The sequence below is a fragment of the Miscanthus floridulus genome, chromosome 5, assembly GCF_019320115.1.
Source record: "Miscanthus floridulus cultivar M001 chromosome 5, ASM1932011v1, whole genome shotgun sequence".
Classification (NCBI taxonomy): domain Eukaryota; kingdom Viridiplantae; phylum Streptophyta; class Magnoliopsida; order Poales; family Poaceae; genus Miscanthus; species Miscanthus floridulus.
The window spans coordinates 112,851,962-112,867,910 of NC_089584.1; the positions used below are offsets into that span (position 1 = coordinate 112,851,962).

General features: G+C 47.6%; 1 protein-coding gene across 1 annotated transcript; it reads right to left on the reverse strand.

Moving 5' to 3' along the window:
- Positions 1-12,964: 12,964 nt before the first annotated feature.
- Positions 12,965-15,052, reverse strand: LOC136450499 (expansin-A2). The gene is made up of 3 exons (XM_066450960.1): positions 14,814-15,052; positions 14,409-14,721; positions 12,965-13,720 (listed from the first exon to the last, which is right to left on the reverse strand). The coding sequence occupies exons 1-3, from the start codon at positions 14,953-14,955 to the stop codon at positions 13,417-13,419; spliced, it is 759 nt and encodes a 252-aa protein (XP_066307057.1). The 5' UTR covers positions 14,956-15,052; the 3' UTR covers positions 12,965-13,416.
- Between the last annotated feature and the right edge of the window lie 897 nt (positions 15,053-15,949).

Below are 15,949 nucleotides of genomic sequence, written 5' to 3' on the forward strand. Positions count from 1 at the left end.
CTCAAATCGAACTGTGATGCCTCCTTTCTGCGCCTAGTTCATCGTCGGGCTGCTGGGGCTTCTTGATACGGAATGACGTGGGAGATGTGGTCATCACCGGTCGCGGGAGGGTTGATCACCTTCTGAATGCGTTCCATGCTGAGCACGTAGCCAGTCTTCGAGGCATACAAACGGGCGTGGACCTTGGCATTGGTCACTTGATCGTTGAAACTGATGCAAAGCTGGTTGTCCAGGCCAGTCTCGACCAATAACTTCGACAATGCTATTGTGGGTCTCTTGGTAACGGAGATAAAGACTTTAGTGTCTTCTTGTTTCCTTAGCTTTGAGTGCGTGTTTAAATTAAATTAAAGCACGGAGTGCAATCAAGCTGCTCATGAGCTAGCTGCGCTGGGTCTTTTATGTAATCAGGGATAGGAGCAAATTATGAGCTCTGAGAGTGTTCATGTAATTGGTGCTAACAACTTGTTAGTATTTTTTTTAAAAAAACTGACTTGCTAGTAGTTGAATAATAAATAGTGTATCTTCTCAGCAGGTGACTGATGGATATCAGTCACCTTCTCCACCGTCACGCCCCCGCCCGCCCGTCTCTCCGAGCGCATCGCGCTGCTTAGCATGCAGCCCGACGCTCTCCCTTTGCCCAGTATGCAGCATCGCTGCCCAGTCTCGCAGACCATGCCCCCACTCCCGGCCGAGTCCTCTCACAGGCGCTGCCCAGCATGCAGTCTCTCAGGCAGGGTGACTAATGGATTTGCGAACCATGATGCGACTGCGTTTGATTATTTCTCTAATAAATTCACCCAGTTTCAAAAAAAAAAGTTATAAAGAAACTACACAAAGAAAAAACGGGAACGGTTGAGTGGTTAGGGGGTACCTTCTCTTTGGGTGGTCAGAGTTCGAGTCCCAAAAGACTCACTCTTTATTTGTGCCTTCGGCCGCAGCGACCAAGAGGAAAAAACTCTCTCGTCTGCCCCACATCCAAAGCATAGTTCTGTGACCAGTTAATCTCACGATCTACGTGAGAAGATCTTTTTTTTAAGCCAAAATATTCGGGACTGTCTATTAACCGCGGATCGAATTTTTTTTTTAAAAAAAAACGGTCCATAGCGCCTAATGACTGACGAATGGATCATGGCCTTCGGGGCCCATAAGCAATGGCCTGGACGCAACTTCACTTCGTGGGGCACGTGTTTAATGGGCCATCATATATTACTGTTGATTTTCCGGGGCCCATAAAGGCTGAACTTGTATATAATCCATGCTCATGGACTCATTTCAATGTTTCATGGGCCATAATATATGGCCACAAAGCCTAGCTGTCCATACGACATCATGTTTGGCCCATGGGTTGCTCCCGTTTACAACCTCAATCGAAGTGGGCGGTTCCTTCGTGCTTTCCCATTTTAAGTGGAGCAAGTCCTCCATAGACCTAGACCGTATTTTTTTAGAAAAAAAAGAAAAAAATATTTCGGCCTCTGCAATATTTTTATCAGTGATTAGCGCCCGGACGACGGTCCCCTTCTAAAACCCGCCTGCCCCCCGTGCGAAATAGACCCCGCCCGCCCCCCGCGTATAGAACGGAACCCGCCCCAGTCCTCCGCTCCCCACCACGCCTCTGTCCCCTGTTTTCCGATGCACCCTGTCCTCCACCAGGCCCCTGTCCCAAAAGAGCACGAAACACTTTAAGTGCAACATTGCAAATATATAGGAAAACTATGTAGTGCAATATCGGGATATAAATACTGCAACATCGTAAAAATATGTAGTACGTGCAACATTGAAAAACATGCACTGCAACATCGAAAATATGTACTACAACAACGAAAACCCTTCAACATCGAAAAATATGTAAAGCAACATCGAAAAACATGTACTGCAACATCGAAAAACATATGCTACAACATCATAAATTATGTACTGCAACATCTCAAGTAGTAGTATTGGAACATCACAAAAACATATATTGCAACGACCAAAAAATCCCATTGCAATATTCAAAAATCATCTATTGCAACGTTAAAAAAACCCATTGCAACATGGGAGAACCCGCTAAAAAAGTGTACAAAAACAACCCGTGGCCCATCACCTTCGAGCTCGCGCGGAGGGAGGAGGGAATAGGACCCCAGAGCTCGCTGGAACCCTAGCCACCGCCGCGTCCCTCAGATCCAGAGGAGGAGGAGAGGAGGGCTCAGATCCAGAGGAGGAGGAGAGCTCAGATCCCGAGGAGAAGGATGAGGTGGACTCAGATCCAAAGAAGGACCGACCTACCTCGTTGGAGCTACCGACGTCGTCCTCGTCTCCGGTGAGGGTCACATGGAGGTCACGGAGAGAGGGAGGGAGAGAGGGGCAGCGACCTAGTGCGCAGATGCGGCGTCCGTCCCGGTGGTGGTCCGGAGAATGACGCGCGGCGTGGCAGGTGTGGAGGAGTAGGGGGGAGCGGGCGAGCAGAGCGGTGAGTGGGCGCGGGGGAGACGGGATGGAATAAGGAGTTGGTGGGTGTGCTCGGTGAGTCGTTCCGTGTGTGGGTCCGTCCGAACGGGACGGATGCCCGCACAGTATCATTATCATATTTTTATTTACACCTAATAACCATCTACTGCCTCCATTCCAACTTTCGGCTGAAATGATTGGTTTTCTGGATGTGGCCTGGCCTGAACTGTGGAGTACTGAGAGTGTCTGGTTTCCTTGGTGAGTAGTGATGGCAGATATACCCATGAATTTCGTACCCGGTGGCGTGAGGCATTGATATAAAAACTCACCTATGGGGGATCGAGCCGTAGCTCGAGCGGCAAGTGCTCCGGGTGGTGGAGCGGTCGGTCGTGGGTTCGAGCTGTGCTCAACTCACGTTTTTTCACCGGGGTTTTTCTCTAATATTTGCAGCCTCTCACGTGTGATGTCACAATGGGATCGTGACGTGCCCGTCGTCTATGAAATCAGAGGATTTCGGTGATCTCAAGAAGGACGCGGTCTTCAGATCTGGGTATAGTTATATGTTTGTTTATACACGGGGTCGTGTGAGTTGTGTGCGTGTGTTGTGTGTGGACGTGCGTGTGTACGAATAGATGCTACAGATGTACCCAGGTAAGAGGCAATAAAAAAAACTCACCTATGGATATATGAGGGTCGGGTATCTGCAAAAATACAGGTAGAATATGAGTATCTAATTTTACTCACTAATACCCATAATTTGAGAATAAATATAAATATCTACAACCTGTACCATATGCATATCTTGTCAGTTGACACATTTAACATGTACTCCATCTAGAAAAGAAGCAATTCTGGCATGCATAGTACCAAGTTAAAGTATCTCAAGTTTGACTAATAACTATATATACAAAAGTATAAATAATTATTATATCAAATAAGTGTCATTAGATTTGTCGTGTGATATATTTTCATACTGCACTTATTTGATATCATAAACGTAATATTTTTAACTATATACTTGATCAGACTTTGGACACGCTAACCAAGAATGCATTTAGAATTGCATTCTTTCATGGACAAAGTTAGTAATTTATAGCATATACATAGCATGTCAAACTATGAAAATGATATTTTTCATGGATGCCTTAGTAAAGTGATTATGTGAACTACTAACTTGTTACTTTAGTTCGTGTGTATGTTGTGCTACGTAATTTATATGAGCATGAAGGACGAACTATGAATTTTCGATGTATCGTGGCTTGTGAGCGACTCTATATCGTCCTAGCTAGTGACTTCTATGTAAGTGAGATTGACATATTTGTATTTTAAAAATTATTATTTTATATCACTATAATTTTATTATTTGATCTCTCTTAAATATGGTACCTCAGGGTTAGGTGCGGGTACAAAATTGGGTAAAAGCTAGGGTCATGGATATACTCGTGGGCTGATAAATGCTTTACCTGCACCTTATATGACCCGTTTGCCATTTGAATTGGTGATGTGTTGGGCTTGGCCAAGACGTGCACAAAATGTCTGCTGAACATGGCTCTCAAGAGATGAAAACGAAATCTGTTTTGCATGGATCTGGGCATCTGGCTCAGATGATGTTGTGAGTGCGTATATGGTTGGTAGTTTTCTCGCCTTTATACGTGAAGTCCAGGTCACTACGCAGCCAACCAATCACCGGCTAAATCAAGCTTGGGCTGTGGGCAGTGAACCAAATAAGCTAGCTAGCACACGTATGTTCTGCCCACCCCTGGTCTGGTTCGGCAGGCTAGCCAGACTCAGCTTTGGGCAAGGAACCATTTACGTTCTTACAGATCCAACTTTTGGCTGACTAAAGACTCACAAACTTTAGTAGAGTTTAGAAATAAACTTAGAATTAATGGCAATATTAAAAACTGTAGAAATTTTACAATGGTTGGAAAAAATAAAAACCATCCATTACGAGGAATCGAACGGTGCATAAATAAGAGGTACCAATGTAAAAGTACTGAGAAGTACCAAAATGGTGGGGATAGTACTAAAATTATGTGGGACTTGTACCAAAATAGGTGGGCTAAATCTGATTTTTTTTTATTTTTTATTAAGGGTAGAACTGTAATTCAATAGGTTCATGGGATTTTTTTTAATTTTAACACTTTTTCAAACTTAATTTTAAATCTAACACTCTCGGGTTTTTTTAAAACTAACACTTTTAATGCCTGTGCCGCGCCATGCATGGTGGCGCGACAGAGGGCTGACGTGGCAGGGCTCTGTCGCGCCACAGATCTTGGCGCGGCAGTGACGCGCCACCGATGTTGGCGCGGCAATGCCGCGCCCTGATCCATGGCGCGGCAGAGCCGGGTATAACCTCCGTCGCGGCCAGTCCCGCTGGCCGAGCAGCAAAGCGGCCTACCGCCCACGCCTGTCTTCGCCCGCGCCTGTCCGCCTGCCTTCGCCCGCGCCTGCCCGTCGCCGTGCACGTCGTCTGCCGCGGCCGCGTGAGCCCACGCCAGCCCGCGCCAACCAGGCAGCCAGGCCGCCAGCCGCCGGGTGCGGCCGCCACGCCCGCACGCCGGCGCGCCTCCCCCTCCGGTCACGCACGGCGGCTGCCCTGCGCCCGCGCCTCCCGGCCCGGTCTTGCGTGCTGCAACGAGGTACTCCACTAATATAGTTAGCACAGTTAATAAAGTTAGTAAATTATTAAAGTATAACTAGTATAGTTAGTAAAGTTAGTTAGTTAAGTTAGTATACGTAATATAATAAGTTAGTATAGGTAGTAAAGTTAGGTAGTTTAGTTAGTACAGTTATAGTATGCCTTGTATAGATGTTAATGTTTGATTAGTTAGTATAGTTATAGTTAGAAAATATATTAATATTAGTATGGACATTACGTACGATGATTTTGACGACTTAATGAAGTTTTTTGAAATACTTCTGCAGATGGATTGTTGTGTTAGAGTTTTGTACGGAGGAAGTGTTAGGAGAGAGGACGGTATGTTTGAGGATATGGAAGAAGAATTGGAATGGTTTGATGAACCTCCTAGCTTAAACGATCTTTGTGTCCGTTTGAATATAAAGTTTGACGGGGATTTCACACTAAAGGGGAGGTTTGATACTGGGAAGACTAGGGCACTAGGGTTCTTCAAGGTTCCAATGTGTCCATGGCTGAGGTGGTGGTGGAGAATGGGTACAGGATGCATGGTGTTCAGGACGGTCCGTCCAGTGATGGTTTCGGAGGCAATGAAAAAAAATTAGGGGTCGAAGGGGAAGCATCTCAGGATAACATGGATTTGGACGGTCAGTTGATGCAGGAGCAGTTTCATTCAACTGCAGTAGGTTGTATAAGCAATGACTTCGATGTGAATGAGTTCGAACGGGAAGAGGAGGAGCAGGAGGAGGAGGACAGGATCGGTGATGTAGTTAGCAGTGATTCAGACGATTATGATGATGACCAAGGAGGTACAGATGCTATGGCAACAACGACTAATGTCATGCCAGTACCGGTACATACTATGCCATTACCAGTACCAACTGAGGTTTTGCAAGGTGTCCATGCTCAGGGTAGACTAGTCACAGATTTGGCTGCAGATGATATCCCCTATGATTTATGGGCCAGAATTAGCGAAGCGCAGCAGTATGTTCCACCACCACCTTACACAGCGACTGAGCTTGAGCAACTAAGGTCCAAGAACGTACCTTTCAGGGGCGTTCGGAACTATACGGATGTCAGCATGATGGATATGGCAGTTTATGATACCGGTCTCCAGATGTGTAGGAATTCATTGTATAACCATGAGACAGAAACCCTTAGAAAGAGGATGATATTCAACACAATGTCAGAGATGAAACTCTTCCTTTAGGACTATGTTGTGTACCACCATAGACCGTACACCGTCACTCATTCAGACCAGGAGTTGAGGTACCACTTGATATGCAAAAACGGTTGTCTGTGGAGGTTAAATGCACGTAGGAGACAGAGTGATGGCAAGTGGAGGATAACTATAATTGTTGAACCCCACACTTGCCTAGACAATAGGGAGAAGGAAAATCATCAGCAGCTCACTGCACGTTACCTTGCTCGTCGTATATTGGGGCTCATTGATGACAACAACGACATCTCGGTGTCTTCTTTACAACAGTCCATATTTGGATTCGTTAGGTACGATGTGACATACGAAAAGGCTTGGCGTGCTAAGCAAATTGCTCCGACGATTCGATGGGGTACTTGGGAGGAAGCGTACAATAGGGTGCCCCACATCTTATGTGCAATGCATTGTTACAACCCTGGCTTGAAATGGTTTGTGGACACCGGAGGGATATTTTTCGGGACCCATTGAGGCATGTCCTCTATCGTGTGTTCTGGTCGTTTGCGCAAACGGAACATGCATTTCAATTTTGTCGGTCAGTCGTACTTGTTGATGGCACTTTCCTGATAGGAAAGTACAGGGGCACCTTGATGATGGTTGCTGCTGTTGATCCTAAGGACCAGATAGTACTTGTGGCATTTGCTTTGGCAGAGGGAGAGAACAATGAATCGTGGTCATGGTTCATGCGGCTTCTACGTGTGCAAGTGCTTGGCCCAACTCACACTATATGTTTGATCTCTGACCGTCATGTTGGGCTTCTTAATGCTGCAACTGAGCATATAGATGGGTTTCCGCCTCTAGTACATAGATGGTGCATGATACACTTTACCGCTAATTTCTAACGACGTCAGCGGAAGCAGGAGGTATGTGACAAGGTAAAGGCTCTATGTTGTGTACGTACAGAGCACCAGTTCAAAGAGACAAAGAGAGAACTAGACAAGATGTTAAATGCAGCGGGAAAGGCCTGGTTAGAGGCGTAGATGGAACAGAAGGCTAAGTGGGCGTTAGCATATGACGAGGGGGGTTTTAGGTATGGCATCATGACCACTAACTCCTCGGAGTCCTTCAACCGTGTATTCATCGGTGTTCGATCGTTGCCTGTGTCTGGAATTATTGAGTTCTTCTTTCATAAGTGCAACGAATATTTTGTGAAGAGGTGGGAGCTTGCGTAGAGGAATATAGCTGAGCAGGGGCATTTTGGAAAGGCCGGAGCTGAACATTTGAAGGAGGCCAAGGAATTGGCCAAGCAGCACACCACCGAGCCGTATGAACCCCGCCGCCATATCTTTAGTGTACGGGGCAAGGGTGGCACAAGCCTGGGCGGCGAACGTTATGGTGGACGAAACTACCAAGTTGATCTTGAAAAGGTAGAGTGCAGTTGCAACGTCCCTCAGATCATGCATGCCCCTTGCTCTCATATGATCACGGCCTACAGGGTTCGCGGGTACAACTATGAGGATCTGCCATATATGTCATCCTTGTATCTCCGTTCAAACACCATTAGTATTTGGGAGATGAGCTTCGAGCCATACCTTGACCCGACACAGTTGCCACCTTATAATGGTTATGACTACGTGCCGCATCCGAATCTAATGAAGGTAGGGAAGGGTAGGAGTAGGGATGAAAACGGTACGGATATTTTCCGACCGTATTCGAAACCGAATTCGTTTAGAGGGGTTGAGATATGTCCGTATCCAAGTCCGGATATCCAACATCCGATACCGTATCCGTATCCGAATACTCAAATCGTATATTTATGATGTCGATATCCAATCATATCATATCCGACATAGTTGACACTATCCGTATTCGAATCCGAATCCGGAAAGAAATATAAAAACAAATATAATATCGGTGATATCCGTTCGTATCCGATCCGTTTTCATCCCTGGGTAGGAGGAAGAAGAAGCGATTGAAGGGGGACATGTACGCTATGAGAGGGTACGACGAAGACATGTACGGTGGGGGAGACTTCAACAATACCCGTGGCAGGAATCTTTGCTCTGTTTGCAAACAATCTGGCCACAAGGCTAGCCGGCATAGAAGACAGCAGGTGATTTCATATTGTGTTCGAATTACATAACAAGTAGTTCAAATTTTGCAATGCTACATAATGTTAATATGAAAATTGTTAATTTGAATACTCTAACCAATTCTTTATTATTTTGTAACAGGATGGCCCCTCCCACGCCGCACCAGCTGATCCCCCTTCTTGATGTGGAGTACGACGACCCCCTTCTTGTACCGGACGATGAGGTTCATTACGTCGTGGGACTTAGTTTATTACGTCAAACTTATGTCGAACGAATATTGTCGTCAAAAACTTGTAGACTCATAAACCAATGAAAATGTTGTATGGCAACTTATCGTCTATTTATTTGCTTTATGTTTGTTTTGTACAACACTTGTAGTTTTGTACAACACCTCCGCCTATAAGCCCACCTCCGCTTGTAGTTCTGTAGTTTTGTACAGCACAGAAGCGCCATGGGCTATGGCGCGACAAATGATTACGTTCGTTTTAGAAATTTTTAACGCATGATACAAACAGATGTGATCACTTAAGATCGATCATGGGTAATCCGAGTACATGATACATGGGTATAATACATCAGTAGTTCAAATGAAATATAAGACAACACAATAGAATTTCTACTACATGGCTACATTGATCATTAATAAAGCATGGAATTAACAGACGGCGCAATAAAAAACCCTCAGTCAGAAACATACTGAGTAAGCAACTCATCGTCCGAGTACCAATCCTCAACCATAACCCTATTGCTGTGGCTAGGCTCACCTGCGTTTCTCTGGCCTACCTGTCGCCTGTAGTAGTGGCCTCCGCTTCATCTGCGGCCGCTGCGACCTGAGTGAAGAATGCGTCGTCATCCTCCTCCGCCTGTAAGCCCACCTCTGCTAGAGCGATAAGCTCGCTCCGTCTGCCAGTGTCGTCCTCATCCTCCTTCGCCTACAAGCCCACCTCTGCTAGAGCGATGAGCTCGCTCAGTCTGCCAGGGTCGTCCTCATCCTCCACCGCCTGCAAGCCCGCCTCTGCTAGAGTAATTAGCTCACTAAGTCTGCCAGTGTCGTCCTCATCCTTGTCCCCCTCATCAGACAACACAATCGGGGATTGAACTGTGCGACCAGCTCGCGATCTACGCTCATCTAACTTCTTCTCCTCATACCTTACACGAGCCACCTCTATGGCATGATCCTCGCTGCAACCAGTTCATTCATGTATAAAATACAATCAGTTAGCAACGTGATTGTATTACATTTAAAATCAGGCAACGAAAATAGACGTTCAAGCACTCACTGGCACATAATGCAGCAACATGCTCGTTCAAGACCTGCATCTTTACTCTTGTCTCCTCCCTTGCCTCCTTCCTTACCCTCTCCTCCTCTAACGTCATCCGTCTCTACAATCCCCATTTGTTAAGCCCAACATCGATCGGGTTATAAATACCGCGCTGTCTAGCAAACTCACGCATCTTTTCTTTGTGATGTTTAACGAATAGGTTGATGTAGTCAGGTCCATATCCCATCTTTCTTGCAATTAGTTGCCTCTTCTTTAGTTCATTCAAAAACTTAGCTTGACCATCGTAACGTTCCCACCTGTATTTCCTAGTGCTTTGTTCAAAAGAAATATTATATCATATATGTCTTAGCAAAAGAAACAAAATACAATTTCATGTTTACCACAAAAATAACGAACCTCTTCGTACTCAACCATATGGCCGCAATAATGGCATATTCCAAGCTTCGAAGGGACTAGGCCATAGTTAGAATTAACACCACATTCGCACTTGACTGGTGGTGTTTTGTAAATTAACCTTTCTTTTTTCTTTTGTTTTGCTTTTGGGGTTCTTCGTGCTATTTGTTCTTAAGACCATACAACCACTCCTTGAAACGACACATAAATAACGTGACATTAGTACATGACACATATAGCTCAACATTTCAATACATACACTTTGCACTTACTTCATGCTTGTTTGGACACACAAACTCTAACGTATTGTTAGGGTTTATCACGGCTCGGTCTCCGCAATGGCACAGAGGAGGTTCCTTGAGTCGTCTAACTGCGGCTAAGTGCTTCTCCTTAGCCGTCATTGGAGGGGGGGTTAGCGGGAGGTGGAACCCACCGCTCGAAGTGCTCTCGTGGATGTCACCCTCTCCATCAATCGTCGAAAAGGAGGTACCTGGGGTCAAACTTGTCTGCACCGTCGATCCACTGAAAGAAAAAGCACCTCTTATGGGCCTACACAACAAAAATTCAATAAAATATTAGTAACCTAGTAATACAAATGAAGAAGAAAAATATACGAAAACAATAACTTACATTAAAACGACTGCACGTGTAGAAGCAACGAGCCGCTGTGTCCGGATGTCTTGATTGAAACACGTCGGTCGGACGACAACAGTCACAGTTAGGGACAGGGAGTTCAGGAGGGACGGGGGCATCTTTGCTAGACTCGTCGGGTTACATTTCTTTAGGACGACCCTGTTTTCGCCATAACTACTCCCGAAACATGTCTTCCATCTAATAAAACGGTTCAAATTAAACACCAATCAAAACAACGCAAATTAATGTAAAATATAATCATTTGTAATGTAACTAAAATATTATAAACAACAATTATAGCAACAAATATATGCATGGCAAACATACTTCTAACTAAATAATTACCTTAACATTGACAAACTCATACTAATATCTTCACCATAGTTCCCAAACATAATTTTTCTACTTACCTTAACTCCCATTCATAATATCCTATCCACCATTTAAACAAAAATAAAATGTGCGTCATTACCTTGAACTAGGACGAGGAGGGAGGGAGGCGGCCGGGGAATGGAAGGGAAGGGAGGGAGACGGCAATGGAGGCCCGGGCTGCCGCCGTTCGTGGCGCGGCGGCCGGCGTGCTTGGCGACGGTCGGGAGCGGGAGCGACGCCTAGACCGTTTTGCTGCTCACCAACGGGACTGGCCGCGGCGGAGGTTATACCCGGCTCTGCCGCGCCATGTATCTGGGCGTGGCAGAGCCCTGCCACGTCAGCGGCCAGCGTTTCTGACCGCCGCCACGTCAGCCCTCTGCCGCGCCACCATGCATGACGCGGCATAGGCATTTGGCCGCGCCAGCGTAATAGGCGCGGCCAAAAGTGTTAGTTTAAAAAAAACCGAGAGTGTTAGATTTAAAATTAAGTTCGAAAAAATGTTAAAATTAAAAAAATCGTTCATGGTGGGGTAAAATTGGGATGTCCCATCCACCCGTGGCCGTGGGTCACCTCGTCCTTCTCCCATGGCAGCGGGCAACCTGGCAGAGAGTTGCCAGCCCACCGCCGACGCCCGTCGCAAGGGATAACACACAGACGGAAACGGCTAGTGAATAGCAGATGGTCGTCCGCAAAAGGACTGCGTCTCGTGCAGCTTCCTCCTCCGACAGCTCCCCCTGGCGCCCTTGCCGTCGTCAGCTCCAAAGCATGAAGGAACAGCAGCACATTGCGTTGAGAGTGTGGCGTGCCTAGTGGACAGCTACATTTCCAAGGTGTCCCGGTAAGGGAACCTTGCCCTGGGCAAGTTCCAAGCCCTGGCCGCGATGCTGCCGGAGTCGGCACGCGTGTGCCACGATGGGCTGTACCGCGCCGTCTTACCTGAAAGCGCATCGGGGGGTGACGGAGCACGAGCGGAAGCGGCTATGGCCCTGTTCGTTTGGAGGAATTTTAGAAGAATCTAGATGAATCTGGAGGAATTTGTGAGAGGAAAATATTGTTCTGGATGAAAAAAAAACGGATAAGTCGGGTTTAAGAGCACGCGAACAGGGCCTATGCCGAGCGGTGGACTGCGGGGATGCGAGGGAACTGTCGCAGTGTCGCGGGAGGCGCGCACGCACGTGGCACATCGAGTGGCTTCTGCTCCTCATCGAGGTGCGCAAATGCTGCTGTCGGAGGAGGCAAGGCTCTGTTCGCGTGCCCTTAAACCCGGCTTAATCCGTTTCTTTTTTCATCCAAAACAGTGTTTTTCTCTCATAAATTTCTCTAGATTCGTAAAGATGGCCGGCGCCTGGCGCGCTCGGCAAGGTGGGCAAGGAGGACGACGTCAACGTGCTGAGGCTTGAGGTGTAGCGCTTAAACGCAAAGTACATGGAGCTGCAGCGCGAGGTGGAGCTTCTGCAAGGACAGGTGGAGCGCATGATGTCGTGCGGTGACGAATGACAACCAATTACCACTATACCCTAAAGAATATAAAAATTAAATTTTTAAATGATCTTCCACAATTAAATAACAAGTAAATAAAAAAATACCTGAAAATACCATGGTACTCTTCCAACCATTGTAAAAGAGCTCGCTGTACTAAGCTTATTAGAAGACAGCCGCCAACATAAGAAGAGAAGTTGAATCGAAATACTTGAGTTGACAAGCTGGGGACAATCTAAAAGCTTGAAATCGACCCCTCACGGACTCACCGCATCAGAATCAGACCACACATGCACATGCGGCCTTTGCAAGCTGTAGCTCGTTCGTTTGGCTGTGGTTTGTCGTAAATGATTGTAAATTTTCAGCTAGAATAATATTTTTCTCTCACACAAACCAGCCAGCAGTACTGTTTCACAAACCAGCAACGATACGAACCAGCCAACCGAACATGCTGTCGGTAAAGAGACGGATGGATCGAAGACAAAAAAAAAAGGGTACAAACTGAGGATCAAACCACGTGCATATCATCATATATACTGCATGTATAGTAGACCATAAACAAGCATTGTTGTTCACGGTCCCAAAGGTGCAATCCCCACAAACATCTCCCACCCATGTGGCCGGATCCGGGGGTTGCTAGCTACAGCGTAACAACAAAAGTTACACGACACCACTCCCCTGCAGCTAGCCCTACGATAATCAGCCTTGCAGGTTTTTCTTTTTCCTTAATCCAAATATCCAATGCTACAATCACCGGTGCAGAAAATAAATAGCTTAAATCCTACGATGATCAGAGAAGGAAAGGCCTAAGCGGGTGCTAATTAACAAGCAGCCTCGGAATGGCGGGAGCCTCCTCTTTACAACAACGAGGAGGGGTTCCTTCTCTGAAGTCTGAATGCATGCAAATCGGTTCTCGTCGCGGATCGGAGTCGGAGGGGCTAGCTAGAACTGGACGCCCTCGAAGGTCTGGCCGAACTGCCAGCCGGCCGGCGCGACGTCGTTGCTGCTGACGGTGCGGCCGTCGCTGGCGGTGACCTGGAAGGAGAGACTCTGGCCGTCCAGGAGCGAGTTGCTCTGCCAGTTCTGGCCCCAGTTCCGGGACATGGGCTGCCACCCGGTGCTGGAGCCCTTGATGGAGACGGACTGCACGTCCCCGGCGCCGGCCACGTTGGTCACCAGCACCAGGTTGAAGTAGGAGTGGCCGTTGATGGTGAACCGGATGCCGCCCTTCTTCACGCACGGCACCCTGCAGCAGGTAGCAGATGGTACAAGGAGTGCAAAAGGTGATCGTCAGTGAAACTGCAACAAGTTCAAGCAGCAGCGGCACATGGCATGCCTATGCGTGAGAGCAGAAGTGTTACTATTGCTGAGCGTGACGTTTGCAACTTGCACAAATCGTTATCAAAACTAAAGGTCGTATAACAACTAACATGGAAGCTCATAATGGTCAGTGTGACGCCTAATCTACTCGGAAACAGCATGGTCAAGTCGCAGTCGTGCATGCATGGCGCACGGAAGACGAACAACCAACAAAAACAGTACTCCCTGGGTGCTAAAAAATGAGGTCGTTTTAAACAGCGACACGGTTTTCGAAGCATAACTTTGACTACTTATTTTTATAAAGATATTTATCAAAAAGTGATATATGTAAATTTTTGTGAAAGTATCTTTTAAGACAAATCTATACATATAGTTTTCACATTTCCAAACTCAACAACTTCAAAGTTATTCAAGATTTATATTCCTAACGTCTGACTCGAGACTTGTCCAAAATGACTTCATTTTTTTAGTACGGAGGAGTAGATAATAATCTGCCGGCTGGCCCACGAAACATGGTCCGAAGAACCGACACCAGCACGGCCACGCAACACAAGTCTCTGGAACCGGGCGCAAACAGTACTGAGAACTCTCGAAACCGAGGAAATATATCTCACCTCCTGTAGGCGACGGGCACGATGCCGGCGCGGTACTGCGCGATCTGGAGGAAGGCCGGCTGTGCCATGTCGAAGTGCGGGCGCGGCGGGTTGCACCAGCCGCCGTCGTCGCTGGGGAGGCCGTAATTGGGCGGGCAGAAGTTGGTGGCCGTCACGGTGATGGTGCCCGGCAGGCACCACTGCCCGTCGTTGTCGCAGCGCAGCTCGTAGCAGGACCCGCACGCGGCGCCGTCGTTGAACAGCGCCGTGCTCAGCGCCGCCGTGTTGGTGCCGTACCCCGTGCTGTACATGTTCCCGTAGCCGCACGCGCCGCCTGCACGCAAGGATGTACAGCAACGTCAGTTCCAATTTCCAAAGGAGGCTAGCTACTACAAATTCCATGTTCTCGATGGATCGTGGACTCACCCATTGTGCCGGACGCGTCGCCGCCGCCGTAGAACGTGGCGTGGGCGCTCTGCCACGCGCCGTAGTCGCCGGCGGCCCGGTGGGCAAGGAAGCAGAAGGTTGAGCAGAGCAGGAGGAGCAGGACATTGGCAGCTGCTGCCATTGTAGCACACACACTGAGTCACTGACTCTCCTCGGCTCGACCTGGCTAGCTGATTAGGAATCGAGAGTTGCTTGGCTGTGAAGGGAGTGGGGCGCGTAGGCCAGGTACTTATAGGCGGCCAACAACGGTCAGTGCTCACGGCAGTTGGAATCGTTAATCACTTTCGTGGAGGGGCATGCAGGGAATTCGTCGAGACAAAGGAGATAAAGGGAGGTGGGGACTGGGTGCTACACCCCGCCGACCACGATCGCCCCGGTACACGACGGCGGTAGGTTAGCACATACGAATCAAGCGCACATGCAAGTTCCTCGTCGCGCTCAAAGTAGCGGACGCCAACTGCTCGTGCGTGTACAGGACCGGACAGGCCCAGCGCCCAGCGTGCATGCCCACATGGCTCTCGCGAGACTGAAAGCCATGGGTCTGGGCTTATTTGGCTAGTCGTGGCAATACAAGAAATAATGTGTGGTAGATAGATATGTTATGTACATCCACCAGGACGCTGCCCATGTGTTGATCGAGAAATCATCGCGTGTTCTCCTAGACCTGGATTGCCGTGAGTCCCGGCCGACGGCCGTACGTGCTCCCAGTTGCATACCTGCATCATGCATGACCTGTCTGTCTAGTGGATTCATGTGTGTGATGCTGATGCGCGCACGTCAGTACAATAGCTTATGTATGTTGTGCATGGTTTCTTCGTGCCAAGACGTATAGCTAGGTCAAAGGTAACACGATAAAAAACGAACAGATTGCTCACTGCATCAGCGTTCAACAAGTCAGCTATGAAATGCTCATTGCCACTATATATGCTATATATGCGCCGGTTTTCTTTATCCTGCATCAATGCAATTTGGTTAACGATGCTCGATCAAGTTGCGTGTAGAGTACAGCGAATGCGAACCAACCAAATCATTCAAGCGCTGCACATGCTCTGCAGGGATCGGATGCCTTCGTCCCTTTCCAACGGTGGCCGTGAAAGCTCCCTGAGATATTCGAA

Excerpts from the sequence above, each read along its gene's own strand:
- LOC136450499 (XM_066450960.1), bottom strand. The coding sequence starts at position 14,955 with ATGGCAGCAGCTGCCAATGTCCTGCTCCTCCTGCTCTGCTCAACCTTC. Across the intron at positions 14,722-14,813 it reads CGACGCGTCCGGCACAATGG|GCGGCGCGTGCGGCTACGGG; the intron begins GTGAGTCCACGA and ends CCTTGCGTGCAG. Across the intron at positions 13,721-14,408 it reads GTGCCCGTCGCCTACAGGAG|GGTGCCGTGCGTGAAGAAGG; the intron begins GTGAGATATATT and ends TACCTGCTGCAG.